The 27462-nt window shown below is 56.2% G+C and overlaps 13 protein-coding genes across 13 annotated transcripts; 9 read left to right on the plus strand and 4 right to left on the minus strand.

Annotated features, from left to right (window-relative positions):
- Positions 1–120: 120 nt before the first annotated feature.
- BKA78DRAFT_325386 (uncharacterized protein) lies at positions 121–953 on the plus strand. Its single transcript, XM_066889356.1, has one exon. The coding sequence runs from the start codon at positions 166–168 to the stop codon at positions 493–495; it is 330 nt and encodes a 109-aa protein (XP_066739856.1). The 5' UTR covers positions 121–165; the 3' UTR covers positions 496–953.
- A 703-nt stretch (positions 954–1656) lies between these two features.
- BKA78DRAFT_325388 (uncharacterized protein) lies at positions 1657–2362 on the plus strand (the record flags this gene model as incomplete). Its single annotated transcript, XM_066889357.1, has 1 exon — positions 1657–2362. Exon 1 carries the CDS (start codon positions 2066–2068, stop codon positions 2357–2359), a length of 294 nt encoding a protein of 97 aa, XP_066739857.1. The 5' UTR covers positions 1657–2065.
- Positions 2363–3335: 973 nt separating this feature from the next.
- Positions 3336–3984, minus strand: BKA78DRAFT_356632 (uncharacterized protein; the record flags this gene model as incomplete). The annotated part of the gene is made up of 2 exons (XM_066892091.1): positions 3336–3902; positions 3952–3984. 2 exons carry the CDS (start codon positions 3982–3984, stop codon positions 3336–3338), a joined length of 600 nt encoding a protein of 199 aa, XP_066739858.1.
- Positions 3985–4309: 325 nt separating this feature from the next.
- On the plus strand, positions 4310–5802 carry BKA78DRAFT_43051 (uncharacterized protein). Its single transcript, XM_066893172.1, has 2 exons — positions 4310–5640; positions 5743–5802. The coding sequence occupies exon 1, from the start codon at positions 4439–4441 to the stop codon at positions 5573–5575; it is 1137 nt and encodes a 378-aa protein (XP_066739859.1). The 5' UTR covers positions 4310–4438; the 3' UTR covers positions 5576–5640; positions 5743–5802.
- Positions 5803–6352: 550 nt separating this feature from the next.
- BKA78DRAFT_241186 (uncharacterized protein) lies at positions 6353–6808 on the minus strand (the record flags this gene model as incomplete). The annotated part of the gene is made up of 1 exon (XM_066883915.1): positions 6353–6808. A coding segment is annotated over one exon (456 nt), but the record flags the coding sequence as incomplete, so codon positions are not given.
- Positions 6809–8360: 1552 nt separating this feature from the next.
- Positions 8361–8847, minus strand: BKA78DRAFT_325392 (uncharacterized protein; the record flags this gene model as incomplete). The annotated part of the gene is made up of 1 exon (XM_066889358.1): positions 8361–8847. A coding segment is annotated over one exon (375 nt), but the record flags the coding sequence as incomplete, so codon positions are not given.
- A 72-nt stretch (positions 8848–8919) lies between these two features.
- BKA78DRAFT_325393 (uncharacterized protein) lies at positions 8920–10533 on the plus strand. The gene is made up of 2 exons (XM_066889359.1): positions 8920–9362; positions 9465–10533. The coding sequence occupies exons 1-2, from the start codon at positions 9126–9128 to the stop codon at positions 10041–10043; spliced, it is 816 nt and encodes a 271-aa protein (XP_066739862.1). The 5' UTR covers positions 8920–9125; the 3' UTR covers positions 10044–10533.
- Positions 10534–11740: 1207 nt separating this feature from the next.
- BKA78DRAFT_325397 (uncharacterized protein) lies at positions 11741–12009 on the plus strand (the record flags this gene model as incomplete). Its single annotated transcript, XM_066889360.1, has 1 exon — positions 11741–12009. Exon 1 carries the CDS (start codon positions 11793–11795, stop codon positions 12006–12008), a length of 216 nt encoding a protein of 71 aa, XP_066739863.1. The 5' UTR covers positions 11741–11792.
- Positions 12010–13024: 1015 nt separating this feature from the next.
- Positions 13025–14201, plus strand: BKA78DRAFT_333645 (arginase; the record flags this gene model as incomplete). Its single annotated transcript, XM_066890111.1, has 4 exons — positions 13025–13111; positions 13172–13755; positions 13832–14066; positions 14133–14201. 4 exons carry the CDS (start codon positions 13025–13027, stop codon positions 14199–14201), a joined length of 975 nt encoding a protein of 324 aa, XP_066739864.1.
- A 149-nt stretch (positions 14202–14350) lies between these two features.
- On the minus strand, positions 14351–15430 carry BKA78DRAFT_43084 (uncharacterized protein). Its single transcript, XM_066893173.1, has one exon. The coding sequence runs from the start codon at positions 15128–15130 to the stop codon at positions 14534–14536; it is 597 nt and encodes a 198-aa protein (XP_066739865.1). The 5' UTR covers positions 15131–15430; the 3' UTR covers positions 14351–14533.
- BKA78DRAFT_43096 (pyridine nucleotide-disulfide oxidoreductase-domain-containing protein) lies at positions 15025–17322 on the plus strand. The gene is made up of 5 exons (XM_066893174.1): positions 15025–15392; positions 15444–15473; positions 15564–16046; positions 16094–17021; positions 17101–17322. Exons 1-5 carry the CDS (start codon positions 15266–15268, stop codon positions 17141–17143), a joined length of 1611 nt encoding a protein of 536 aa, XP_066739866.1. The 5' UTR covers positions 15025–15265; the 3' UTR covers positions 17144–17322.
- A 2275-nt stretch (positions 17323–19597) lies between these two features.
- BKA78DRAFT_356637 (uncharacterized protein) lies at positions 19598–23315 on the plus strand (the record flags this gene model as incomplete). Its single annotated transcript, XM_066892092.1, has 5 exons — positions 19598–19705; positions 20326–22132; positions 22217–22702; positions 22774–23206; positions 23267–23315. The coding sequence occupies 5 exons, from the start codon at positions 19598–19600 to the stop codon at positions 23313–23315; spliced, it is 2883 nt and encodes a 960-aa protein (XP_066739867.1).
- A 1640-nt stretch (positions 23316–24955) lies between these two features.
- BKA78DRAFT_299490 (GTPase-activating protein-like protein) lies at positions 24956–27461 on the plus strand (the record flags this gene model as incomplete). Its single annotated transcript, XM_066887060.1, has 5 exons — positions 24956–25076; positions 25130–25263; positions 25311–25559; positions 25609–26457; positions 26505–27461. 5 exons carry the CDS (start codon positions 24956–24958, stop codon positions 27459–27461), a joined length of 2310 nt encoding a protein of 769 aa, XP_066739868.1.
- Between the last annotated feature and the right edge of the window lies 1 nt (position 27462).

Raw genomic sequence — 27462 nt, forward strand, 5'->3', positions numbered from 1 at the left:
CAGTACGACCTTGCTGACTCGACAGCTGCAACTTGCGGTTCGAGTCGTCTGAGTTGCGATATTCCTGTGCCATCTGTTGTGATTGGATAAACCTGCCCGAATTCAAGAGCCGTGGCCTACCCAAGGGTCCATCTGCTTGACCGCAAAATCATCTCGAGACCGACGATGCGGTTGACGGTGCGTCTTGTGGGAGTTTTTGCTCTGCGTTGGTTTCCGAAGGTCGCGCAGGATGGGCGTTGCTCTCCATGCTCACGGGAGCCCATCTTTCAACTACCTAGCTATGTGGGTCGTAGGAGCAGGACCACGCTTCAGATCTGTCTCCCTCTCTACCCCAGCGCGCTACCTACCTCGACCCAACTGCAGCACCATCCAGGTATCGACACCACCACGACGAAAACCATGCCGTCACCACCAACCAAAATCGCGTCTCCAGCCGCCCCAACGCCCTACCCGCTCGGTATCTACGTAGGTAGCAGCGCTGGGCTAGCCATCTAGAGGCAGTCGGCGTTCATCTCCCATCGCGCGCGGCCCTCCACATCGGCTGGATCTCACATCTTGCGTGGTGATGCTCTGCGGCCATCTCTCGATTGCTGTTGTTGCCATCTTTCGATGTTGCGCAGCCGCCATGAGGATGATGAGGATGGTGGAGGTGCGGCAATCCGTCCATTTTTTGTTTGTAGCGAGTGAGAGCAGTGGGATGTTGATGATGAGCGATAGACAGGAAATCAGGCAAGTAGCCGGCTGGCATGAAGGTGAGTATGTATCGTGGTAGCTCTGATATAAGCCGCAGTTCTCATACAGTACCCATTCGCGATTAACAGGACCAACAAGCACGCAGCCAGCCAGCCAGCCAGCAAGTGGCCCAGAGTACTACTCCCTCAAAGAGCGGCGGCGGCGGCGGCGGCATCATTGACCCTGGACTCACTCGCTGTCTCCCCGCAACCTTTCTTCCACACTTCGAAATCTTCCTTCCCTCCACACCCTTCCACAGGCTCACACGCAACCCTGCATAAACGCTGCAGTCATGGTGCCAGTAGCGGCATCCATGTCCAGCAACCCAGGTAGATGCATGCGCACTCCATGCGGCCATGCAGGGAGCTCCGACCCCGACCCTCCGCTCTTCATCCCTACCCGTTTGCACCCCTGTCGCCCTCCCCGGCCGTCCCTGTTCCCCGTGTGCATGCTAGTACAGCACGTAAAAAAAAGGGAAAAATGTAAGCGGGAAGGCTGGCAGGCAGCGCAAGCGAGGACGGTTGGTTATGCTTTTCGACGTCAAAGTACCGGACGGGCTCAGGTAGGGCTGGGTACTGTACTGTGCATGTACACGGGACTTGTGTTGAGCGGAGAGAGAGAGAGGGTTGATGTGCTGCTGCCTTGATGCCACATTTTGTGATGCCGGACTGACGTCGAGACAAAGCGGAGACTGAGAAGGACGTAGGGGATGAGGAGCTCAGGATCGGTGATGAACAGGAAGGAGTACTGGCAGACAGACGACAGGTGATGTCCGGGCAAATAGTCGAGAGACACCTAGACGCTACGACGGGAGAGACAGACCCTGCGCTACCTTACGCTACATACGCTACGCTAGGTCCTGAACGTAGCTGCAGAGTTTGGCTCGCGCTGGCCGGCCGCAGCAGCAGCAGCAGCAGCAGCGTCGAGCAACGACCTAGCTACAGCTCTCCTACATACCTAGCGCCGCCATCCTATATGCAGGGCCCAGCGCTACCGCTGCCGGCGACTGACTAGGCAGGGCAAGATACATATGATTGCACCAAGAAGCGGACAGACCCTCGGACAGAGAGGGAGAGAGGGGCAGACGGGGCAGCAAGCGGTCGGTCGGTCGGTCGCGAACAGACAGACACTCGTCGCATGATGGCCGGGCCTGGCTAGTTTGACGACTGGCAAGCTGGCTGGTTGGCTACTGTAGCACTCGTCGAGCGGCGGCGGCGGCGGCGTGCTGGCTGGCAGGATGGCAGGATGGCAGGTGGGCAGGCTGGCACGGCGCGGCGCCTTTCTTTATCGTGCTGATCGCCGCGCAGGGCAGAGTGAATGATGGCTGACATCCATGGCAGACAGGCAGGCAGGCGTCTTGCATTCTCCGCATTGTGCATTGCTGCTGCTGCTACTGCTGTTGTCAGATGGCGAGATGGTCAAGACAGGGGAAATGAGGCTGGGCTGGGCCGGGGCTGAGAGGCTGGAGCGGAGAAGAGGAGAAGCAGGAGGGGAAGAGGGAAGGATTGATAATGCGCACCTTGAACAAACCATGGGCCAAGTAGATTCGGGTACACGCGCGTACCTAGCCTGCTTCCAGAGTCGTCAGCGTGAGGGAGCTTGCGCGGATGGCGAGACAGTCGACTGAGACTTGATCACGAGCATCATGGCGCTGGTAAGTGTGGAGAGATTGATGGGGAATAGATTCAGCAACACATTCCATCTCCTAATCCGCATCGTATCGTACAAACGTACAGAGCCCCCGAGGCGTCCCAATCGCCAGGTAGACGGAAAAGTAGTAAACAGAAGAAAGGAAATCGAGGAGATTCTCCCGTAGATATCCACAGAAAAGCGCTTATATTTACATCCAACATGCAGAAAAGGTCCAAAAACATCAAGCAGTCCAGCCGCGTGGTTTTGGCTTTTGAATTTGGCGCCGGCGGGACGAGTCGCCTGGTGATGCTTTTGGTGGTTCGAAATTTTCCTTGTTCGGTCGTCCTCGAACAGGACATGTGTGTGGGGTTGAGGGTATCCGGTTTGCAAGTGCAAGAAAACAGTAAAGAGGATTCAGTAAAGAGAATAGAGAATCAAAAAGTGAGGTGGTGTAAAACCCCCCTAACGCCCCGAACCGAACCGTCCATCCATCGGTGTTTTCGCGTCGACCCATCCAACCCTAGTCCCTCGAGTTGTCCGATCTGATCCAGCACGGTCGAAATTGAAGGGGGAACGAAGAGGAAAAATTGTAATACAAGAAGAGAAGAAGTGGCGGAAATGAGCGAGCTTTTGCTGCTCCCTCGGCCGGGCGTCGTATAAGCGTGTACAAGGTGTTAAGTGTGACGAAGAGCTGGCCAGCTGACCCTGGTGTCTGGACCAGCCAGCTGCCGGGAGAGAAGAGAAGGGGAAAGAAAACTTTTAGGGTGGAGCTCCTGCCTTTGGGCAAGAGGCATGCGGCTGTAGTTGAATGCTCCTTGCGCTCGCGGGGCGTCAAGTTGCGAAGACAGGCTTCAAGTAGTCACCTCGTACAAGGAGTCTTCGGGCGCACGAGAGAAATGCCACATCATGCTGACGAACATTCCTTACGCGCAACGCTCGACACCTCCCCGTATACATCCGTAGGGACATGATTACGCGTACTGTCCCTGGTCGCCAAAGTGCTCCGCAATGCTGTCGAGCACCTCACGGTCCACACTGCTGCGGCGGCGACGCTGGCGGCGCATCTCGAGCTCCGTGTCCATGAGGCGACCCTGAACAAAGGCGCGGAAGCGCTCGTCGCGGCGCACGTTGTCCGTGTTGAGCAGCTCAGTCAGGACGGCCTTAACCTGCTTGTTGACGTCGTAGAGAGCCGAATCGGCGGGCAGTGGGGCGCCATTGCGGCCTTGAGAGGGCGAGTGTGGCGCGCCAGTCTTGCTGGTGGCGTGGTGGTTGTGATGCGGCAAGTCTGGGACAGGCGAGGAGACTCCGGGAGTGTTGTGCGCGGCAGTGTTGAAGGGCGTGGCCGGAGTGTGGGTTGGTGATAGGCTCGTTGGCGAGTGGGAGCCAGAAAGAGGGATAGAAATGTCGGAGGAGAAGGATGAGCGCGGCGAATAGTTTGCCGCGGCATAGGCGTCAGTCGGTGGGATTTGGACCGTCAGACGCTGGCGTAGGTTTTCTTGCTGAGAGGAGAGGTAGAGGTAGCGGGCGTAAGGGTCGGGCTGTGGAAAGTTAGACGAGTTGGAGGGTGGGATGCTCAGGATGACTTACCATTTCCGAGGTGGAGTGGGTGCGGGCGGCCATGGTGGAAGAGGGTGGGTGGGAGAATGGGTGGGTTGATCGTGTTAATAACAAGCTCATTGAAGGGCGAGCGAATGTGGTAGATGGTGTGGTGTTTGGTAGAGATCCAGAGGTGTGCGGATGTGGGAGAGGAGATATAATATTGGCAGCTGGATTGGGAGAGTAGAGCCGGGGCAAAAATTGACGTTGCTAGGATGCTAGTCAGGACGATAAGGCGCCAGAGGGTCGGGTGCAGTAGTGGTAGGGTCAAGGTTGTCGCAGGGAGGAAGCGGGAGCGGCGTTATTTAGCATTTCAGCAGCGCATGCTCATGCTCTGGGGCCCCGATTTTATTTGGCGGAGGTGTGCGATGTACATTGAGGCCATGACGTGCCATTACACAGGAATACTTATGTATCTACATACAATCACTCGGGGCCGTTCCGCCGTGCTTCAAACTGCTGCAGGTTGGCGCAAGCCATGAAGCCACCTCTTCACAACCCTCCCTGCCTCTCTCTCCCTCTCTCTTCATCCTTTTCTCCTCTTCTCCTTGGTTCAAATGTTGGCTGCCGATCTCCCTCCTCCTGTCTGGCCGTGCGCTGCGTCTGGCCCAGTGTCCTGTGCGTGCTGCACGAGTGCTCCAGGCCAATCGTCAGCCCTCGCTCCCAGTTTCAGGCCTTCCCGCGAGACCAAGAGACAGTTGCAGCCACAGCTCAAGTCACGTTTTGTTTCTTTTCTCGTCGCCCTCTTCTCATTGTCCCGCCTGACTGCTCCACCGGTAATACAGCTTCAGGTTGCCTGCTTCGTGCCTCGTCTCCCCCTCGACGCCCCCGAAAACGGCCGCGCAGGCTGATCATGGCTGTTTTCGGCCACTCCTACACCTTGGCCAACGTGCCGGTACCTGTCAATCAATCACGTCGAGGACACCAGCTTCCACAATCCCATCCTGCCAACTTGCCGCTTGTTTCTCCACCATGCGCCACTTGGAGCTACCCGTTCTGGACGCAAGAACCCTCTGCCGCCTCCAGCTTCAAGCCCTGTCAGATTTGGACAAACCCAAAACTTGAAGAAACGTCATTTTCTGTCCGTTTGGCTGTCGACCACTTCAACATGACGTATGCGGAATGCTGGCGCGCGACACCAAGCAGCACGACGGGAATCCACCACCAGCCAGGGCAGAGCCGCCCGCCACCCAAGGAAGCGCCGTCGCAAATCTGCCAAATCCCACAAACTGCACGTTTCACACCTCCAAACGCGCCATTACCGCATTCGCAGCGGCCGCCTCTGCTTTGGGCAAGTGAGCAGCCGGCACACGAAGCGTGCGAGCAGCCTGCCGGCTCGCTTCCTTGGAGATGCGCGTGCTGCTTTGCGGTGGATCGTCAACATGATCTCATGTGGCGGGTGCCGCATGGAAAAACTCAACAACATCGAAAACGCGATCGAGCGATCCCGATTCTGATTCTCTTTGTGCCATGTGCCAAGCCTTATTTGCACATTTGTCTTGTCGGCCCAGAAAAATCGTCGCCAACACTTGACCCCCTTTTCCAAGTATGGGTACTTTGCGCCTTGTTGCTGTTCCAGTTGGAGAGCCGGCTGCTACGCCACTGCTTTGCGTAGCTGGGGCGCGGCTGTGCTGTTGTGCCACCAATTCGCCTCGAGCCGTTGCAAGGAGCATAAGAAAGGTGACAATCTGATGACGGTCCATAATGCCACGTCGACGGCCCTTTGAGACAACTGACGGCGAATTCCAAGTCATGCGGCTGACCTCTTCCCTTCTCTTCCAGGATTTCTTCTTCGACGACGTTGAGATAAGCGGCACAGAATCGACTCGTGGCTTCGCCCGTCATCCCACGTTGCGCTGACGGTCACCAGAGAGGTCCCGTTAGCTACACCAACGAAACTGTACCGCGGCACTGGCGATCCAACCGGATGCCTCTCCACCTTCTCGCACAAACCCAGTTCCGTGTTTTCAGCTCGGTGTTCTGTTGGCATCAAGATGAGTCACACTCTGCGCGCACTTGCAGCTGTGCTTTTCCACCAGCGAAGACATGAGGGCTCCGGGACGCAGCAGTCCAAGCAGCCGGTTTCTCCCCAAGCCGTCGTGACGAACCCTTTCAGAATCTTGTTTGGCCACTGCGGCTGACAGGGCCGGTTTGTTTCTCTGCTTGCTCATGCCATGACCTGCTGCGGTTTGCGCACCCGAGGACAATTGGCCTCGGTCTCCGTGGAAATGATGTTGCCTCCTGTAGCGTGCGGCCGAAGGGCCCTTGAATCCGGCAAAGCCGTCGTAGTTGAAGGGATCTTTCACATCAGGGACTTTTTCCCTCGGTCCACCACGACCTAACCGTTGGTGACGTTGCCCTCTCCTCCCTCACTCTCCTCGATCCCCTCACTCTCTTCACCACCCAACCTCTCCCTCCAAAACCCCTTCCCATAACTCACCAAGATCTCCTCGCCCTTCCTGATGCCCCTCGCCCGCGGACCTTTGGCACTCTTCCCCTTTCCCAACACCCATACGCCCATGCGCCGCTCGAACCTGCCGCCGCCCACCTGCACCCACACGTCCGCAAACTCGGCATTTGGGCCCGTCGCCCCAGGCACGCCGCGGTAGTCGTTGACAAAGCGCGCCTCGTTGCCACCGCGCCCCGCGTCCACGCCCACGCCCAGCTCGCGGTCCAGGCTGAGGTCGTAGTCGGACGCGGCGTCGGCGTCGGCGCGCGTGTGCAGCACGCCGCTGTACGTCAGGATCAGCGCGCCGGGCGCGAGCGCCGTGCGTGCAAAGAGCCCGGCTTGCCCGCATGCTGGGTGCCCCGGCGTCGTGATGGGCGTGATGAGCACGTTGGGGTTGGGTGAGGGCGGGAGCGTGTAGGTCGTTGTGGTTGATGCTGCTTGCGGCGGCGTGTGCAGTGCTTCGAGCACTGCGCGGGGGAAGGATGGAGTTGTCGTGGGGTGCGCGTGATAAGGCAGTGAGGCGGGCCAGTTCTTTGGGAGTTTGCCGTTGCCGCTCATCGTGGTGTTTTTGGACGCGTTGGGGCGGGTTGAGATTGACTGTTGTTTGGCCTTGGGTTTGTTGGTCTTGCTGTTGGAGCCGCCTCCGCCCATGATTGCCATCAAATTGATTTGACTGGACTTTGTGATAATTCAATGTTTTGTGATGTAATTTCTCTCAATGGAAATGACCGTGATCATGGAAGAACGGAACGCCGGTTGGAAGATCTTTTTCTCTCTTGTCGTTCTCTTCTCAAATATTCCTGCGGTTTTGCTCGCTGTCCACTTGCTCAAACTGACTTTTTTCAGATGCGCTCCGCAAAGACGAGAGATAAAAACCAGTCGTCGCAGTCGTCTATCCAGGCCCTCTGGGTTTGATGCTGCGGTGGTCGCGATGTGGTAGATTGGTGGTGAGAAGAAGCAGCCACCAATCACATCTCGTAGCAAAATTCGCGGCAGAAAGCGGCAGACCGCCTCGTTGATCCGTCATCCCTGCTAGCGTTCTCTTGCTGTTCTCTGCTGCTCATCTCTTTAGTTTGCTCATCACCGACGATTGTTGTGACGCCACCCTTGCAAAGTTCCAAAAAAAATCGATATATCCCGGTCCCATCTCATCTCCGAGCGCTGTCCGTATGTGCTCGTTGATGACGGGAATTATTGTGTGCGCTGGCAAGTGATGATTGTCTTGCGAAAGGGTTGCACGCTGCCTCTAGAGTGGAAGAGGCGCGTTGGAAAAGGGAGAATGTCGTCCTTGCTCCACGCTTTCATTCCTCCGACATACTCTTCATGTTGCTCATCCATAACCAGGCGCGACGATACAAGGCAATTTGATGCCCTCATGGACTCAAGTGGAAGAACCGGCGCGGCGCGCCGTTGTCCACGAAGCGACATGGAGCCAACAAACGGACTCCCAACTCAGTCCATCCACATGGCTTCAGCCTTCAGCCTTGCATATGTTATTCCCCGTTGCGAGCGGGATACACCCGTTTCAATGATCCTAGGATCCCGGGACCGGCCCGAGAGGCGACCTCTTGATATTTTGGAGGCTGACCAGCTTGCCTACATCGACAGATAAACAACTTTGTTGGACACACAGAATCCACCACTTCAGAAGCGCCGCAAGCGCAACGTCCATCCGCGCTTTTGCCAACGACCCGCGCCGCTGGTCGTTCGCCGTCGCTTGTTTCGTTGGATCAACTTCCAGGCTTGGCTTCAAGGTCTGTTGTTTCATGCATGGGGTGGTCCGCGAGTCGAGGTGCGTGCTTCGCGAAGCGAGAAAGGAGTCGAGTCAAGAAGTCGAGTCTTTCCTCGCTGCAATTGGTCTTTCAGCTCGTCCTCTTGTCTATCAAGAAAATGTTGCGGTGCGTCCGAGCTCTACTGAGGTGCCTGATGAGCGCAACACCTCAATTTTCCCATTGCTAGGAAGTCTACCCGTTTGCTGTCTGCCACTTCCCTAGGTACGCTCAAGCTGGGCCCACGCTTGTGAGAAGAGATGGGCAGGGTTCTGCACGGGCTTGCGTGCGTCAGGGGGCGAACAGGAACCACCCGACAGCGACCACTTGGCGACAGACGGGGCAGCTGCCAGCGCGCGTAGGACGTAGGTAGGGGGTGAACAGCTCAAGGCCATCGCATCGGCGTCTCTGAATGGCCCAATCTCGCTTTGTGGTCTTCTTCTGCGCACCGGTCCATATAGCAAAGGTGCTGGTATACCCACACGGCCGTCTGTCCACGCCTAGCCCAGGCCCGTGGATCCCCTCGATGGATAGCTGCCATTTCGCCTGCAGATTCAGCGGCCGGGCAGTGGGCGCTGGGCTGCTGGGTGGTCCGGTTCTGATCGTAGCAGGGGGCGTAGGCGGGGCATCTGATGAGTATGTATAGCCCTGGGGGCATTGGTTCGTTGGGACGCGCTTTTGCATCCTCTTTCCTTCGTTTTTGCCATTGCTGCTCGACCTCACCACTTACAATTTTTTTTTTTTTTTTTCACTCTTTACAACACGCTCGTTCCTCTGGCACCTCAGACGTCTATCCATTCTCTCGCTCATCGAAGCAGCGCTCCCTAATTTGTTTTTGTCTGTTTACGACCGTTGATCTTGGTCTTGCTTCTTGACGACTACGCGCTCATCTCACGCCGTCTCTGTTCGATTCTCCTGCCGCCTTGCTCATAATCCGATCCACCACCATGCGCCTCTCTACTTTAGCATCCAGTTCTACCCTTGTTGCTGTTGCTGGCATCCGCGCGGCCTCGGCTTCTGGCACGCCATCTTCGTCGTCATCATCCGCCTCAGCTTCAGCCTTCACGCCGTACATCAATTTCAACACCATCTCTTATATCACCGAGACCATTTCCGCATACACCACCTTCTTCTCTGACTCGACACAATTCGCGCTCTCAGATAAGACATACACCATCTCCGAGGTGAGTCCTACATGAGCTGTTTTGCGCCCCTCCCGAACTACCTACAGCTCCATGCCGTCCTAACATTCACCAAAACACCCATCTGACCTCCAAATGTCCCAGGCAACAACCCTCACCCTGACCGATGGGCCCTTCACCGTCGTGCGCCCGCTGATCGCGCAAACCATCGTCGCCGGCTGCGCAACCTGCCATCCGGCGCCAACGACCGCCTCGCCCACCACCGTCGCCTTCTCCACCCCGCTGCCCTCGCTCGACGCCAACGGCACCAGCGTCGGCTCGGCGAGCCTGCAGACCACCGGCGGCCAAGCGCACACGACGCGCTCGGCCGACGCCGTCGCCACGAGGCACTCTTCGGCGTCGAATCGCAGATCCGAGTCCGCATCTGACGCCCACTCCACCCGGTCAGAGACGCCGTCTGCGCATTCTTCCTCGTCGTCGTCGTTGTCCTCCTCCTCCTCTGTTCCCGGCACCATCACCCTATCCGCATCGGCGGCGCCGCTCGTCACCGCCGACACCATGGCCAGCGCGACCGAGGACGCGAGCGCCGCCGCCACGGCAGCGGCGTCTGCATCCGAGCCCGCGTACACGGGCGCTGCTGCCGGGCGGAGCGTGGGAGCGACGTCGGGAGGAGCAGGACTGGCGGCCGCATTGGCCGTGGGGTTTGGCGCGTTTGCGCTGTGAGCGGGCCGAGTCGGGGGGTGGTGGCGGACGATGATGGGACTGGGTGGGACTCGTTACGGGGAGGTCGTGCTGGAGAGGGGAGGGGTCTGGTGGTTTTTGCCATTGTGCAGGTGGTGGCGTAGCAGCTGTCAATGGATTTGCCAGTCGGAGAGACGTTTTGCTGTGCTTGGTGTGATGTCGGTGAAGATGAGAGATTCTTGTGAGAATGCCCTCCGTGTTCGTAAAAGAGCGGGCCCCTCGCAGACCCATTCGGCTGGGAAACCACCAGGTAGCTAAGGTAAGAATCGAGATCAAGGTGCCGGAGGCATTGGGCGCCTCTAAACTGGCAGCAGGCACCACCCCCAAACGCAGATGTCACGTACCGCGAGCCCATGTTATGGTGCCTTCCCCAACCCACAAACGCGCGCGACCCGTCTCAACGTCTTTAATTGGCGAGCTCCACGCCACCCAATTCACCCCACGGATCTGAGGGAGCAGCATTCCCCGGGGCGGTAGTCCACGAATCGACTTAGGTACTTGGTCGCCAGCTGGCGGTGGGCAAAATCGAGCCGAGTGACTTCTGCTTCCCTCCTCTTCAAGATGCTCAAATCTTGCAATTCCCCGATGCAAATTGCACCGGCTTCAGTTGTCCGCGACTCTGACTGCAATGGAGCTCGCGGCTGCGGCGCCAATGCTGCGGGTGGCTTTGGCATCGACACTGTCGCAGCAGTGCGGCGGCAGCGAGAAGAGGATGAGGTGGATGGGAAGGGATTAAGCTGAAAAGATAGAGGAAGAGAGAAAGAGATAGAGAGAGAGAGAGAGAGAGAGAGCAAAAGGGCAAAAGGGCAAAAGAGTAAGAAGAAGCCGAAGGCTGGCTGGCCCTGGGCGAAAAAAAGAGAGACCAAAAGGGCAAAACATCACCCACCGAAGTGGGCAACCAAACTCAGGCGGGGTCTCTGGTGGTATTCGAACACCTATCCTTCGCCTTGGTTTTATCTCACTTTACTGCACTATCAGTCCGTAGAGACGACAACACTACTTTACAATGTACAAATGGCAGAGGACTGGAAACTGACCGCGTTTTTGCAAATCATGTAGCGACTTTTGCCAATCGGCACAACCAACTTGATGGAAGCAATGACGTCAATAGCGAGAGAGCGCTAAGTTTTTCTGCTCTGGGTTCGAGTGCGAGTGGTTTGTCAGGTGGTCTTGATGCTGTCCGCCTCCTCGCGGGCGGGAGCCTGAATGCTCCCCCATAGAGTTACTGAGTTGGACACTAAGCAGCAAGTCGCTGAGCGCCCATATTTCTACTACCACATTATGTTGCCAAAAATTGTCAAATCCGTGGCGCGGTGCTCGAATGCTCCGTGTGGTTGTGTTCTAGGAAATAATCGTTTGACCAGTTGACCTCATGTGCCAAATTCTGAAGTCGAAATGTGTACGTATGGGGAGCACTTGAGCACTCCCAAGCTGCCTTGAAGCTGGTATTTCTTTTGCGACCCACTCTGGTATCAATTCTCATACTTCACGGCATGACAGTGGTAGGGAAATTGAAGCGGGCTCTGCACTCTGCATCCAGCGGCGGTAGATCCCGAAAAGAATTTAGTATGGTCCATGGGTCTGACGGCATTGAAAGTTGAAGATTTTCTCACCATGCGTACAAATCTCTTGCTGTTCATCTCTCACACAGCAAAGAGTAAGCAGGTTGCTGCGTGAGCTGTGCACTGGAGTGTAGCTCTGGTTTATGCGAAATGGAAAAGCCAACTGACCATGTTCAGAAGCTTCCACCAGGCGGCCCTGAATTCGACATTTCTTTTATTGTTCACTAACACAGCAAAGGCCTCCAATCGTGATCGATACAAGGTGCTCGTTGGTCCAATGGCTGCAACGAAGCTTTATCGTCGTCCGGGATCAATGTCTGCGAATGATGAAGCTGCGTGGCTGGTCGTCATGTGCAGTCAGTTCAATGGCAGTGCATCCGGCTGACTGTAAGATAGCCGACAACAGCCGTGTTGTGACATGTAAGCTCCGCCGCAAGGTACAATGCGCGTACCTCGCAGTGACATCATACAGAGCAAGGGATGTAAAGCTTGGCCTGGAATGCGCTCCGCTTCACTTGACAAGATTGCAATTCGACAGTTGACACAGAGGCAATGCGCAAACCCATGAAACTGGACATTCCTCACCGAGTGATGCGCCCAGGCAATGGTTGCCATGTTCCACAGCGGCCATGCATGGCAATGCGAGAAGGCGGCGTAGGGCTTGTATAGCGGTAGTACGCAAATAGATAGTCCAGTACGCCTCTGGGAGCAGCACATGCATTGAACTGATAAGAAAGCAAAGACTTTGACGGCTGGACTTTGGGGCGTCTGAAGCGAAAAATGTGATGGAAATGGTCCTGCGCTTTAGACTTTCCTAAATCGGGGAAAACAGCGTGGGGTGCTCCAGGTCCGAGTGCTCACCTCGGCTGGCTGGTCCAAGGAATTGCTGGCGCACAGAACGATGGGCAAGAGATTTGTCGTTTCCAGGCAGCGATTTCGGATGATGACAGGCTTTTATCGAGCAGAGGCGGCGGGGAGGTGGCAGATGAGGGCGTTGGATGTAGTTGACAGGCGCCGGCCAAGCTCGGGCTCGGCTCAAATGCCCTGACATGCGCGGCCACGGGACTCCACTCAACACCTGCGCACAGCCCAAACTTCCCTTAAGTACAGTTATAGGCGACGAAATCGTCTGAACCTGTACTTAGGGGAAATTCAACACCAACGCGAAAAACTCAGTCCTCCCAATTTACGTAAAGCCCAGGAGATACGGAGAGCCTCAATCTCGCCAGCCCGACCGCGACATGGCCATAAAAAGGGTCCCGCGGCTTTTCAGCCGCTCGAACAATGGCAACCGCAGTCCTTCAGAGACTCATTCCTCGCGCACCAAAACCTGCCAAAGCCGCTTGCAACTCTCTTCCACGCCCCTTATCCCCTCCTCTCCGCGCTCCCAGTCCTGTCATCATGACACACGCACCCACGCTCCAGCCCAAGTTCCTCCCCCAGCGGGATGAGCTGGGCGTCGTCGCAGTCGGTTATTCTGGTGGACAGGTGAGATGCCTCATCCCAATCCCCGCCTACCTGGACGCTAATAGTGGTCGCCATCTGCAGAGAAAATCTGGTGTCGATGCTGCACCAATGGCCCTCATTGAAGCAGGTCTGCTCGACCAGCTGAAAGACGACCTCGAGTTCAACATCAGCTTCGATGGACAGGTGCATAACTATGCTCACGTCATCCCCAAGCAAGACGAAGACCATCGCAAAATGAAGTCTCCGCGGTCTAGTAGCGCAGTCAACAAAGAGCTCAGTCAGCAGGTCTACGAGCATGCATCCAAGGGTCGGTTCGTCCTGACTCTGGGCGGTGATCACTCCATTGCCATCGGCTCCATCTCCGGCACCGCGAAGGCTACCCGAGAGAGGCTGGGACGGGAGATCGGCGTCATCTGGGTCGACGCTCATGCTGACATCAACACGCCCGAGACGTCGGACAGCGGAAACATTCATGGCATGCCCGTGGCCTTCCTCACGGGCTTGGCCAAGGAGGAGCGTGAGGACATTTTTGGCTGGATCCGGGACGAGCACCGGATCAGCACAAAGAAGATCGTATACATTGGTCTGCGCGACATTGACAAGGGCGAGAAGAAGATCCTGAGGGAAAATGGTATCAAGGCCTTTTCGATGCACGACATTGACAGGTTCGTTATCCTTACAGGTCCATGCGGGCGTCTTTCTCACCCCGCGTTTATTCGTTCCCCGGCTGACCCAGTTTAGGTACGGCATCGGCAAAGTCGTCGACATGGCCCTCGGATGGATAGGCAGCGACACACCCATCCACCTTTCCTTCGACATTGACAGCCTCGACCCTCAATGGGCGCCCAGTACGGGTACTCCCGTGCGAGGGGGGCTTACCCTACGAGAGGGTGACTTCATCGCCGAGTGCGTGGCCGAGACAGGCAGCCTGATAGCGCTGGATCTTGTCGAGGTCAATCCCAGCCTCGAGGTGCAGGTACGTTGCATTCAAATACTCGCCCCATGGCCGAGCCTTATCCGACTGACTCTGGTTGATCTGCAGGGCGCTTCTGAAACGATCCGTGCGGGCTGCAGCATCGTTCGCTGCGCATTGGGCGATACGCTGCTGTAATGGCCGTAATTAGACGGCACGTGGTTGGTTCTTGATAGCAACAATCTGCTCCAAGAAGGATTTTTGTTCGGCTAAGTTCGGCGTCGGCTGGCCGCTTTGGTTGAACGGGTTCGTCATTCTCAACGGGGACAGTGCTCGAGGAAGCGGGTACGGCGGACGACGGATGCCAATGAGAGAATTTCTAGACTTGATATCCATAATCTTCGCAGTAGGGATAGACAATTGATGATGCAACCGATACGGACACGGACAACAGCTGGCACACGGCTCGATGAGAGGGTACTTGCAAACAACAAAGAATCGAATCCTCTGCCTGCCCACCCCCGGAGGTCTCAACTCTCAACACTCCCGACAAGCCGTCCCAACGCTGGACGCTCAGGATCCCGATCCCGAGACCAAGGCGGCGCGTACGGCACCCGATATCGGGTAGAGAGCAAAAGGAGGGCGGCGCTGGGGATGACTGGAACAAAACAGCTGGCCCATTCGAGATTACTCGGCGTAGGTGGAGAGGGTGAGGGTCGAGGCGGGCCCCGAGTACCGTGCAATGGCTTACTCCGAGCTTCGCCGGTCCTCTTTGGCTGAAGGAGTTGTATGGTAGGGGCTGGCTGAAAATCGCGTATAAATCTAGTAAGCCCTACGGCGCCTGCCGCGGGGCCTGCTAGCTGTACGCCATTTTTTTTGTTGCGCTTGTCGATAAAAAAAATTTTGGGGGGACACTTCCGTTTCCTTTTCGTCCCCTTCGTCCTCGACAACCAACACCAACCACCCGAGGTCCGCTTCATCTTGAGCTCCGCTGCTGCTTTTGCTGCTGGCGCTCGTCGGTTGCCTCTCTCCCGTCTTCCGCGCAGCGACTGTCGAATCCTCTTTCCTTTGTTGGTCTCTGGGTTCTTCCCTGACTCGCCCCGGCACTTCCGCACGCGATACGTCATTCTAGCCTCAGGGCCTTCGCAAACTCGGCAGCATCCAAAAACGCGGCGCTGCGAGTCGAATTACAATCGTTTTAACATTTCTTAGCCATTCCGGATTCCAATTGAGCGCGTACAAGCTCCTTTTTAACACCAGCAATGTCAATTGCTTTGCAGCGCCGCCGCCTCGGCGAGCTGGCCAACGGCCTCGCGCACGCGCGACTTGCGACACAGTATGGACAGAGGAGGAGCATTTCCGTTGAGGCATTGGATGCGCAGAAAGAGGGTGCGGAACACCACTGAAAATTCGGATGTTTGGAGCTGACTGGATGTCCAGACAGAGAACGAGTGGTAGTTCTCGGTTCCGGTATGTTCGCTTGTGACACCCCTGGTTTTTCCCTGGTGCCAATCGCAAGGGGAAGCGCGAAGAAAAAGCTCAAGCTAATAAACTTCACAGGATGGGGTGGTTACACTGCCGCGCGCCGCCTCGACCCCAAAAAGTACCAGGTCGTCGTCGTTTCTCCCCGTTCTTACTTCGTTTTCACTCCCCTTCTCGCCTCGACCTCCGTTGGTACCCTCGAATTCCGCACCGCGCTAGAGCCCGTTCGCAGCAAACAAACCGACATCAAGTTCTTTCAGGGATGGGCCGACTCGGTCGACTTCAAGAGGAAGAAGATTGCCATCGAAGAGGCGGTAGATGACCCTTCCCAGGGCATGGCATTGACGGCAGACCGCCATGAGAACAAGACTGGCGAGCAAAGATCTCTCGAGAAGGCGGAGGAGTCGAAGAGGGGTGACTTGTTCGATTTGTCGTATGACAAGTTGGTCATGTCCGTGGGATGCTACAGCCAAACTTTCAACACCCCCGGTGTCAAGGAGAACGCATACTTTTTGAAGGACGTTGGTGACGCCAGGAGAATCAGGAACCGCATTCTGGAGTGTGAGTTGGATTGACACAGGACCAAGAAAAGTGCTGACGATGTGCAGGCTTCGAGACGGCCGCATTGCCTACGACTTCGGACCAGATGCGCAAGAACCTGCTAAACTTCGCCGTCGTTGGAGGTGGACCCACGGGTATCGAGTTCTCTGCCGAGCTGCACGACATTATCAAGGAGGATCTGTCCAACTTGTACCCCGAGCTCATGCCGTTCTACAAGATCACGGTCTACGATGTTGCGTCCAAGGTCCTGTCCATGTTCGACGAGAACCTCGCCAAGTACGCCATGAACGTTTTCAAGAGAGATGGAATCGACATCAAGACGTCCCACCACGTCGAGGAGCTCCGCACTGGCGTTCCTTCCAACCAGACCGGCATCAAGGACCCCAGGGGCTGCTACACGCTCAAGGTCAGGCAAGAGGGAGAAATTGGCGTCGGCATGGTCGTTTGGAGCACTGGACTCATGATGAACCCCTTCGTCAAGAAGGCTCTGTCGCGGTTCAGCGACCTGCCGGCTAGGAGAGTCGACATCCAGGGATCCGACAAGGGCGTCGAGAGCTGGCTGGTGAAGAAGCACCCCCGCAGCGGCGCCATCATCACCAACAACCAGCTTCGCATGATTCTTGAGCCCGAAACTGACGAGGAGACTAAGACTCGCGCAGTCCTCAAGGACGTATACGCCATTGGTGACTGCGCCATGGTCGAGGGCACCATGTACCCTGCCACGGCGCAAGTCGCCTACCAGAAGGGCAAGTGGCTCGCAAGCCAGCTGAACAAGGGCGACGAGGCTCTGGAGAAGGGCAAGGGTTTCCGCTGGAACAACTTGGGTGTCATGGCCTACCTGGGTAACTGGCGCGCAATCATGCAGAGCGGCGCTGGTGGCAACATCTCCGGCCGCGCTGCGTGGTTCATCTGGCGCGGTGCCTACCTGACCAAGGCTGTCAGTATCCGCAACAAGATGCTGATCCCGCTCTACTGGTAAGTTTCCCCTGGCCGAGACTTTGTCTTATGAACAAGTCTCGAATTTGGAACCAATTGGCTGACCCGTCTTTTTCAGGTTCGTCAACTGGGCTTTCGGCAGAGACATTTCTCGCTTTTAGCAATCACCGCCCGGAACCCGTTCATAAGTAATGACCGGGCGGCCGCGGCGATTTCCTACAGCCAGACCAAAGGAAGGCAAGAGGAAAATCGCAAACTGCTCCCGCCAACCGACCATTCCGCGGCATCCCTCCCTACCTCTCTCTACAACAAACTAAACGCCCAACGAAAACGACAACAACGAACATAACATCAAACTCAACTCCGCAAGACTACTTGTAAAAAGTGTACATACGGTTCGTCGTCTGCATTGCCAAGGAGTCTTGTTTCTGCCACTTTTTTTGCTTTGTCTTTTTTTTTGGGATATAGACGGGGAGAGCAGCGAGCGTTTGCGCATAGACGTGTCTTTTTTTCTTTCCTCATCTTTCTTCTTTGGTTTTGGCTTGGACTTTTGCGAAAGCACGGCCCGCTTCCGTGAGAGGGAGGCGCCGTGTGGACGGGTCCAGCCCTCGACTGCTCTGGTGAGATTGCAGTCTTTGGTCTACCGCGCAAACTTTCTCTCTTCTCGTCTGGGTGTCTGCGGTTTCTGTTTTTTCCGCCGTACGACGACCAGACCAGGGGGGCGAGAGTTGCGGTGGATCATCTCCCTCCGACAAGACGATGCGCCGGGGGTTTTCGAGCGATGGGATCTTTGTTTTCCTGGGGATCCCGATCCCACCCTCGGTCCGGCATCGAAACAACATTATCAAAAAGCAAGGGTTGCATGGACGGTTGGTTGGATATGGGATATCTAATGACGTAGGATAGAACGGGTTGGCTGGGTAGGGGTGCAAGGGGGGGGGGGGGGGATGGATGGAAGGGAGCGCGGTAGGGGGAAGGGAAAAAGCGGGAGGCTTGCATCTGAGTTAATATATACCAATGAGATCATTCTGTTCGTTTTAGACTTCTGGTAACCCCGCGGGTTGCTTGCTCTTGACTTGTTTTTCGCCGGCGATTTCTTTCTCTTTTGTTGAATAGAAGTAGGAAATCAATGTGTGTGTGATTCCTCAAGATGGGAGACCAGGGAAATGGCTCTCTCCTTATTACCAACGTTTGGCGGCACCGCATCCGAGGCTCTGTAGCAAAAGTCGTGGGCACATAAAGTAGCCAGTCCAAGAGGAAGCAGTCAGCTAGAGCATAGGAGTGGCGTAGATTGATGGAAAATTTCCATGTCAACATGCATGTGTGCATCTAGGGAGCGTGCAAGCAACTAAGACACTGAGCACTAGAGCTGACCAAGTCCTTTGCGTGGACTCACGGGGAGCAGTCGTAGTCACCATGTGTGCCACGAATTTTGCTACCATGGAAAGCCTCGATGTCTGCCTCGCCTTGCCTCCCGAACGTGGCCATCTGCCGCAGACCGCAAGTGGTTGATGGGTGGTGGACGCCACAGCTAGCTATCTGCAGGTATCCAAGGGCGCAGAACCGAAAAGAAGGACTCTAAGAATAAAGGTGAGAAAAAAGTAAAAAGACAGAGGCATTCGTACTCCCACGCAGCCCAAGTGAATGGTTACTCAACTTGCCTTGCACTTGACGCCCCAGACCGCCCTCCCGTAGTGAGTGATGAAAGAAATTGCCAACTCCGTGACTTCTTGGTACTGTGTCAAAACGCATAGAGACGGGGGAGTCTTCAAGCTCCTGGTGCATTGAAGATGGGGGAGTATTTCCTCTCTTGGAGAATGGTCATTGTATGGAGCATTCAAGCGCTTGCGCCCAACTGAGCGACGGCTTGGGACTGAGGTAGATCAATCTTCTTCCGTCGCCCACCGTGCTCCCAACCATCTTCACGACAAAGAGGGAGGCATCGCAGCGGTGTGGAGTAGGACAGGACGGGTGCCACAACATCCAGTCGTGTACAAACATCGTACAGCACACACGGGCGTGCGGCGGTGCGACTCCAGTTCTGAACACACGACTCGGGTGCTTGCGCGGAGAACGAGCGGACGGCTGGAGGGCTGGAGAGAGGCAGAGAGGGTGGATGGAGGGGTACTTACATGCATGTGTCTCCTCCCCCGACGTCGTCTCTGCCGCCTTGCTTTTCCGCCTCTCTTCTTGTCGGCTTTTCTCGCAGCAGGTCCCGTTTGCTCAGTCCAGCCTTGCTGGTGTGTGGAGTGGTTGAGTGGGTGACTGCTGTTGCAGAGAAAGGCGCCCATTTTCGTTCCTCTCATTTGGCCGCCGCTGTTGTCGTCGTCGTCATCTTGTGTATTTGTCCAGCGCAGACGACGACCATTCACTCCTGTCGACTGGCCACAGCGCAGCAATCTCGTCGTCACCCGTCTCGACGCCGCTCCTTTTTGACTTTTCGTCTCGTCCTGGACGGTTTCACGCCATCGGACGAATAGACTCAGGCTGACGTCGCCGCGCAATCAGACCGCCGGACAAGAAAGAGGAAGAAGGAAAAAAAAGAAGAGGAGACAGACTACGTCCTCGCCACTCACCACCACGGCGACCCTCGCATCTCGTCGCATCACTCGACCATGGCCGCAACACCACCGTCCGCCGAACAGTCGAGGAGGAGCAAGCACATGCGCTCGCAGAGCCAACCGACCGGCAGCCGGCCAGCGGCAATGGCCAACAACACCCCGGTGAGTACAGAGAGAGGGAGAGAAAGCAAGCAAGCAGCGCGCATAAACCAAGTCGGCCGCTTCTTCGTCGGCATATTGTCATTTTCCTTGGACAGCCATATCCCGATTGGGCGGGGCTCGTTTCGCGAATTCTCTCAGATTCGTCCCCCCCCGGTTAGAAGCGCGCGGAGAGGAAGTTGGTGGCTTGCTTGCGTGCGCGTGGCTCTCGGACTTCTTGCCCACTGCATGCCTACCACCTACAGACACGTCCCACGTGGCTCGCTCGGCGTCTGCCGTCAGACCGCGTGCGAGCAGCATGCCGCCGAAGGAATTCGGTGACAAGGTGGCGGCTCCCCTCCATTTGTAGGGGGAAGGAACGACGACGAAGACAGTGGGGATTAGCAGAGTTGCGCGTGTAAGCAAGCATCAACGGGGAGGGGGAAGATGTGGCCCAGTCTGTGAGGGCTTAGGGCAGACAATGGGGATGCATGGTCGGTCGGTTTGGGGGAGTTCGTGGCGTTGCGGCGAGGCGCAGATTGGTCTGTTGAATCGACGCTGATACCGTTTTTGAGGGTGCGGTTGCAGAGCCGTCTGGTTCGTGTGTACGCAATGAAGAGTGTGGATGCTGATTAGCGAGACAGGCTGCTGCCGCTGCCGCTCTTGACGCTTCCGGCGCGAGCGGGCGACGTGTCGAGGGAAGTAAGGCTCGCGAAAATGATGAGGCCAACAACGCAAGGGCACAACACTGCGATGCAGCGGAAAAACGAAAAGAAGGAAAGCGACGATCTGCTGGAGACATAGACGTGTCAAAAGAGAAGAGACTTGGTGGTTTGACGACAACTACTAAAGCCGTCGAGGACGTCGGCCAGGGAACGAGGAAAAGAGACATTGACCATGACAGCAAAGGCGGCCCCAACTCCAACAGCAGGAACAGTCCTTCGGAAGAGACATTGCTTGATAGCGGAAATACCAGTAGCTCGAGGTCTCTGCTGCCGCGGTTCAACAGCAGCGCACCACGACGTTTATCGACGACGAATCCGAATGAAGATCAGCAGCCGGTAGCCGTAGCGCCGCAGCGCATAGGAATCGACGTCGACCACCACAACCACGTTCAACAGAATCACGGATCACCCTCCACCAGAGGAGAAGCACGACCATCGACATTGCGAGTCAGCTTCACCCGGCCCGGGACGGCGTCGTCGTCTGGATCCGGAATTGCAGCCACAGCGTCGCGAAAGCCTTTGCCATCCTCGCCGCGATCCCCGAGACCACCATCTGAGCTCGTGTCCGTGCCTGTCGCGCCCCGCACTCAGGAAGAGGTCTCATTGCTATCTTGGTCGACGGACCCTGGCGCCGGCATTTTTATCAGCGGCGACGTTTTGCCCCAGTGGGAAAGGATTGATCAATCGAGCGCAGAAGCTTCGGCCAGCGGGAGGAGCAGTAGCCTCCCCGACGTGCGCAATCATAACCACAGGTCGGCGGGTGCGTCAGCGCGCGCAACCAGCTGCCGGCGCAGAAGTGATCTTGCAGAAGCTCCACGCCGCTGCAACGGACCTGGTGCCGTTGGTAGGAACTTCACGGGAACGTCCAACACCCGCGAAGGAGATAGGGAGAAGCAGACAGGTCCAAAGAGCAGTGTCTCTTCAAGGCTTCGTCATAAGCACAGCTCATTACTTCGGAGAGCCTATACATTACCCACCTTGTCAAACGCGTCGCTCCTGTCTGTTTTTTCAGAGCTCACCCACTCATCTGAGAGCACCAACACCTCGAGCGGTAGCAACTCCACAATCACGCAGCAGTCGTACGAGCGCTCTACCATCACCAAGCGAAGGCGTCCCAGCAAAAGAGACGGGAACGGAAGCGTTAGCCGCCGTCCCAAGCACTCGGATTTCAGTGAAGCATCGTCATCAAAGCTTGTAGGCGAGGGTGGAGGCGACCCTCCTAAGCGACGGAGGCGACACAGTAATCCGCTTGCTTGCGACATCGTGGAATCAGGCGCCTCATTCATTCATCCGGCCTCTGCACACTCTTCAATGGAGGAAGTTGCAACCACCAGAACCATCTCCGGAGAGACGGCGACTCCGAGACCCGTGCTCGTGGATCATGAGAGGATTCATTCGGATTCGGGCATTTCCATGCAAGGCGGCCGTCCGAACGGGATTAACATAGGCCATAGTGAGCCAGAGACGATCCAAGTTGCCAAAGAGACGCAAGACGACGAGGATACAGAGAGAGAGCTTGCCATCCAGAGGCTCGTCCGAGAGATTGCGCAAAGCCCACAGCTCATGGCAGGCGCCGACGCCAGACTGCACAAGCTCATGGAGCAAGAGGAGCAGCTGCGATTGCATATCAGCAAGCCATGCAGCGCAGAGCATCCAGCGCCGCGGGACGAACCGCATTTCCGAAGCAACAACGCTGGTGATGGCGCTTCAGGCATGTTCCCCTATTGTAGGTCTTCAGAGACACGGCAAGGGGCGACGTGTGGTTGCTGTGAGGATCCACCTGGTCGACCGGCTCTCGTACCTGCATCAGATCCGAGCTATCATGCGGACAGGGCTCCCGGCTACAGCCAATACCAACCCCTGGCCCAGCAGTTTGCCTTTTCTGGAGGGGGTGGACAGCACTATCAAACGGAATTAGCGGAGTTTGGCAGGACGACGATAGCCGGGTATGAAAAGATGGCCATGAAGCTTGCGGAAGGACCAGATCCCCATCCAGGTGATGATGACGAACATGATGCGGAGAAGGGAAGGGCACGAGAAGGGCACGTGAGGCCCCTGTACCGGAGATTCGAATACCTCCAGCACCGCATTCTGCTGCACATCCAGGACGAGCTGAGCGAGCTGGAGGAAAAGCTGAGCGAGATGGATAAATGGATCGCCCAACAGAGCGCACTGCGAGACCAACAGGGTATGGCGGCGCCCGCATCGCGCAGGCTCGAGGCTCGGTACGGCAATGATGTGCACACACGACGGACGCTTCTTCTTGGCGAAATATTCGTAAAACTTGGGCAGTATAGTGAGTGACGTTGCTGGAGCCGTGGTGAGGCGACGATGCGCCTGCTAACTGGTGCTCCGTAACCTCTGCAGACAGCGCCATGACTGCCTATGCCAACCTGGTCGCGACGCTGGCGCCCGCCCAAAAAACGGACATGGCGGCCTACGAGTCGTGGATTCGCGAGCACGCGCCCATCGACGCCGCTGAGACGCGATTTCTTGCGCGGCACGCCGACCTGGGAACAGTCTCGCTTGGGGTTCACCAACGTCATGGCACAGATGGCTCCCGTTCCTCGTCAGGCATCCAGCGGCGGCATGTTGGCAACAACATGAATGCTCCTGGTGAGGGGTTCCAATACTCAGCCGTGTGGGGCATCTTGGTGCTACTGCTGCTCCCGCTCGTGACATTTTCCCAATCGCGCGTAGTCGTGGTCGTGGCGGCGTTTGCAGCGGCGGCCGTAGTGGCGTCGTCGTCGTCGACTCGGTTCAACTTGTCGTCTCGAGAGGTGGTCGCATGTGCCTGCACGTAAGTTTCTCACACGATGCGGACAGGAACAGGAAGGACAACAGGCTGATCCTGGGACAGATATTTTGCGCTAATGGCGGCGATTGCGGTCCTGTTTGAGAAAGGATGAAGCAATGGTCTGTACCCCTTGGTTGCATGCACGATTGAGTTTTGGGAAGGGGGTCGTGGCCCAGTCTGTCGGCCAGCAGTGGATATTTTGCAGTGGCCGCAGTAGCCGCCTGTTTGGTGCAGACGAAGCGGGCTGGGCCGACGAGGGCGGCGTTTCAAGCAGCAGAGGCGGAAAGCTGGGGGAGCTGGTCAGCGTGCTGCCGTCTGGTGGTAGTCGGCGAGTCGAGACGTCGGCGCGAGGTAAGCTTGGAGCGCGCGACGAAGCGTGTCTCAGACGGACGACCTCACGACTTGGGTGATGAGGTATTACGTAGGTAGCTAGCTGCGGCTGTGCGATGGTTGTCGCAGCATGAATGTATGTAGGTCGTCAGTAGTCGGTGGTCAAGCGATGCACGATGCTGCAGGCGTACCTAAGGTACTTGGTTAGCAGAGCACGGTTCACAGCGCTCGGGGCTTATCAGATGGTGAGTAGGGAATCAAGGGCAGGCAAGAATGGAGACTTGGCATGTTTACCAGGATGCGGTATAATACAATCAATGTATGTGTAGCAGTTACAGTACCTACAGGTCGAGGAGGTGGTGCTAGGCGGATGCCTCAGGCTAGATTGAGATGAGTCAGCAGGGATACATGCAGCACAGCAGCGTTCGACGGGCAGTCGACAGTCATGGAAGACGGGAGAGGAAAAGAATAGGCACTACTTCGTCTTCAGTCTACCGTCTCTCTCGCCAGCTGGCGCATGCACAGGGCGGCGACCGGGATTGGCGTGCTGGAGCATTCCTTGCCCCTGAGCGCGGGGGCTTGCCGGAATCAATTTGGGCTTCGTATGCAGCGATCTGCGTGTGCGAGGACGAGCTCCTCCTGAAACGTCCCCTCCACCACCTACCACCTATCGCTCCCTACCACCGAACACCATCCAAACCCGTTCACTCTTCTCCCTCCTCTCCACACACCCACCACCACCAACTACCCACTCCACATCTCCTCCTTGCCGCGACGAAACCCTCGACATCCCTCTCTCTCACCTTTTCCGCCGCCAACCAACCGCCTGCGCCCTTTACCGTTGCACATCCCCAACCAACTACATTCGTTTTCCTCCCCGCGACCCTCAGAGACCCATTCGACCAACATCAGAGACATCCACACCCTCTGTCATTCGTCGCCTCTCGCCCAATCTCCTGCCCCTCGCCTCGAGACCGCTACTCCTCCTCGTCCCGTTCCTTTTGCTCACCATCCCTGCCCGCTGGACGCCGACAAAGAGCCTCTCGGATACATGATCTGATCTGCGCCGGAACTTGGTCGAGAACAAAGATTTGGAGTCGAGCCGACCGCCATAGCACCCGTCGCACTGGCACCCAGGGTGTACCGCCGTCTCGAGGCTTTCTTTGTCCGCCGCCCTACGCACAAGTCAGCGCCATTATCGCTTCTGCAGTAGCTTCGTGCAACTGTACCTGACTGTCCCGGCCAAAAGCGACCTCTGCGGCCCTCGACTAGAGACGCCGCTAGATTGCAGCGTGCCGGCGCAGAACATTCCTGCCAGCTGCTCTCTCTGGCCGAGCAATGTCCATAGCCATGCTGCATGCTCCATCGCGGGCATCCACGTCTTCTTCCTCTTCATACGTTCCTGTGTCCAGGCAAAACACCATGTCCTCACACGATGGCTCGCGCTCCATGCGCCAATCAAAGCGCTACTCCGTCACGGCCCTCTACCTGTCCATGTCCGCCAAGGAGAAGGACTTGGAAATCGAGGACGATTTGGCCAGAGGTAATTGACCCGCATCTCCATCCCAACCATTGCTCGCGACTGACTTGAAGCAGCCCAGAAAAACTTGCGCGAACTGAAATCACGAATTTCGACCCAATCCAAGAAGAACTTTGTGTTGGAAAAGGACGTCAGATATTTGGACTCGCGGATAGCACTTCTGATTCAGAATCGGATGGCTTTGGAAGAGGTAAGAGCTTTTGATCCCGCAAAAACGAACAAACTGACGCAACCAAGCAAAACGAAGTTGCTAGCCACCTTGATGAGTCCGCAGAAATTCAGGAAGGCTTCTTTCCTAATGATGAGCAGACGCAGAAGTATGGAAATCTCTTGTTTTTACTGCAGTCTGAGCCGAGGCATATCGCCCATCTCTGTCGCCTCGTTTCGATGGCCGAAATCGACTCATTGCTCCAAACCGTCATGTTTACCATTTATGGAAACCAGTACGAGAGCAGAGAAGAGCATCTCTTGCTCACCATGTTCCAAGTATGTTTTTAGGCCCAAAATGCTCCGTGGCATAACTAACAGAACATAGTCTGTCCTCACGTACCAATTCGAGAACACCATGGACCACTCGTCACTCCTCCGAGCCAACACTCCTGTCTCGAGAATGATGACCACATATACTAGGCGAGGCCCGGGGCAAAGTTATCTCAAGGTTGTGTTGGCAGAGCGCATCAATTCGCTGATCGAGCTCAAGGATCTCGATTTGGAAATCAATCCTCTCAAGGTTTACGAAAAGATGATATCAGAGATCGAGGACAGCGAGGGAAGCCTGCCTGCGCACCTGCCTCGAGGAGTGACTGCTGAGCAAGCCGCTGAAAATGAGACGGTCCAGCAGATAATCGCTCCTCGTCTGACCATGCTCATGGAAATCGCCAACTCGTTCTTGTCCACCATTATTGACGGACTGGAAGAGACTCCCTACGGAATCCGGTGGATCTGCAAACAAATCCGCAGCTTGTCGAAGCGCAAATACCCCGACGCCTCGGACGCCACGATATGTACCTTGATCGGTGGCTTCTTCTTTTTGCGCTTCATCAACCCGGCAATCGTCACTCCGCGATCGTACATGCTCATCGACGCAACACCAGCCGAGAACCCCAAGAGGACGTTGACCTACATCGCCAAGATGTTGCAAAACCTGGCTAACAAGCCATCGTACGCAAAAGAGCCGTACATGATCAAGCTGCAGCCATTCTTGCAGCAAAATAAGGATCGCATCAACAAGTTCATGCTCGATCTCTGCGAGGTGCAGGACTTTTACGAAAGTTTGGAAATGGACAATTACGTGGCGCTGTCGAAGCGCGACCTCGAGCTGTCCATTACGCTCAACGAGGTCTATGCGACACACGCACTGCTTGAACGCCACGCGGATGCGCTGGTAAGTGGTTTCAAGCTTGCATTGGGACCGTTACTGATTCGATCCAGACCCGGGACGAGAATTCGCACTTGGCTGTTTTGCTACAGGAGCTTGGCAGCGCCCCGAGTCAATTGCCCAGGAAAGAAAACAGGACCATCAACCTTCCCCTGTTTAGCAAATGGGAAACGCCCATTGACGACCTTACCTCGGCCTTGGATATTACGCAAGACGAAGTTTACTTCATGGAAGCGAAATCAACGTTTGTAATGATCCTCCGCTCGCTGCCACCAAACACATCAATCATGAGGAGACCGTTGCGGCTTGATAGGATCGCCGAGGCCGCTGCCACGACCAAAAACGACTCTGTCATGGTCAAGAAGGGTATTCGGGCAATGGAGCTTCTCAGCCAATTGCAAGAGAACGGCGTCATTGATAAAGAGGACGGGTTCGCGCTTCTCCGTGACGAAGTCGAGCAGGAGCTGGTTCACCTTGGTTCCTTGAAAGACAAGGTGCTTGACGAGACGAGAAAGCTGGAACAGGTGTTGAAGACAATCAAAGACCACAATGCCTACCTGGTCGGCCAGCTGGAAACGTACAAGTCATATCTCCAAAACGTGCGGAGCCAGTCTGAAGGCAAGACGAAGAGGCAACAAAAACAAACAGTCCTGGGTCCTTACAAATTCACGCACCAACAACTCGAAAAGGAAGGGGTCATTCAAAAATCCAACGTCCCAGACAACAGGAGGGCAAATATTTTCTTCAACTTTACGAGCCCCCTCCCCGGCACTTTTGTCATCTCACTACATTATAAAGGTATACGCGGCTTCAAGGTTGGTGAAAAAGACGAGCTAACGTGGAACTTAGGCCGGAGTCGCGGTCTCCTGGAGCTTGATCTTAAGCTGGATGACTTGCTTGAGATGCAAAAGGACAATCAGGAGGATCTTGACCTCGAATATGTCCAGTTCAACGTGACCAAGGTGCTCGCGCTGCTCAACAAGCGATTTGCCCGGAAAAAGGGGTGGTGAG

The sequence above is a fragment of the Phyllosticta capitalensis genome (assembly GCF_038381095.1).
Source record: "Phyllosticta capitalensis strain CBS 128856 chromosome Unknown BKA78scaffold_11, whole genome shotgun sequence".
Classification (NCBI taxonomy): Eukaryota; Fungi; Ascomycota; class Dothideomycetes; order Botryosphaeriales; family Phyllostictaceae; genus Phyllosticta; species Phyllosticta capitalensis.

Coding starts and splice junctions, on each gene's coding strand:
- BKA78DRAFT_43096 (XM_066893174.1), top strand. CDS start 15,266: ATGTCAATTGCTTTGCAGCGCCGCCGCCTCGGCGAGCTGGCCAACGGC. Junction 15,393..15,443: donor ATTGGATGCGCAGAAAGAGG/GTGCGGAACACC, acceptor CTGGATGTCCAG/ACAGAGAACGAGTGGTAGTT. Junction 15,474..15,563: donor AGTGGTAGTTCTCGGTTCCG/GTATGTTCGCTT, acceptor TAAACTTCACAG/GATGGGGTGGTTACACTGCC.
- BKA78DRAFT_325386 (XM_066889356.1), top strand. CDS start 166: ATGCGGTTGACGGTGCGTCTTGTGGGAGTTTTTGCTCTGCGTTGGTTT.
- BKA78DRAFT_43084 (XM_066893173.1), bottom strand. CDS start 15,130: ATGACGTATCGCGTGCGGAAGTGCCGGGGCGAGTCAGGGAAGAACCCA.
- BKA78DRAFT_325393 (XM_066889359.1), top strand. CDS start 9,126: ATGCGCCTCTCTACTTTAGCATCCAGTTCTACCCTTGTTGCTGTTGCT. Junction 9,363..9,464: donor AGACATACACCATCTCCGAG/GTGAGTCCTACA, acceptor CAAATGTCCCAG/GCAACAACCCTCACCCTGAC.
- BKA78DRAFT_43051 (XM_066893172.1), top strand. CDS start 4,439: ATGAAGCCACCTCTTCACAACCCTCCCTGCCTCTCTCTCCCTCTCTCT.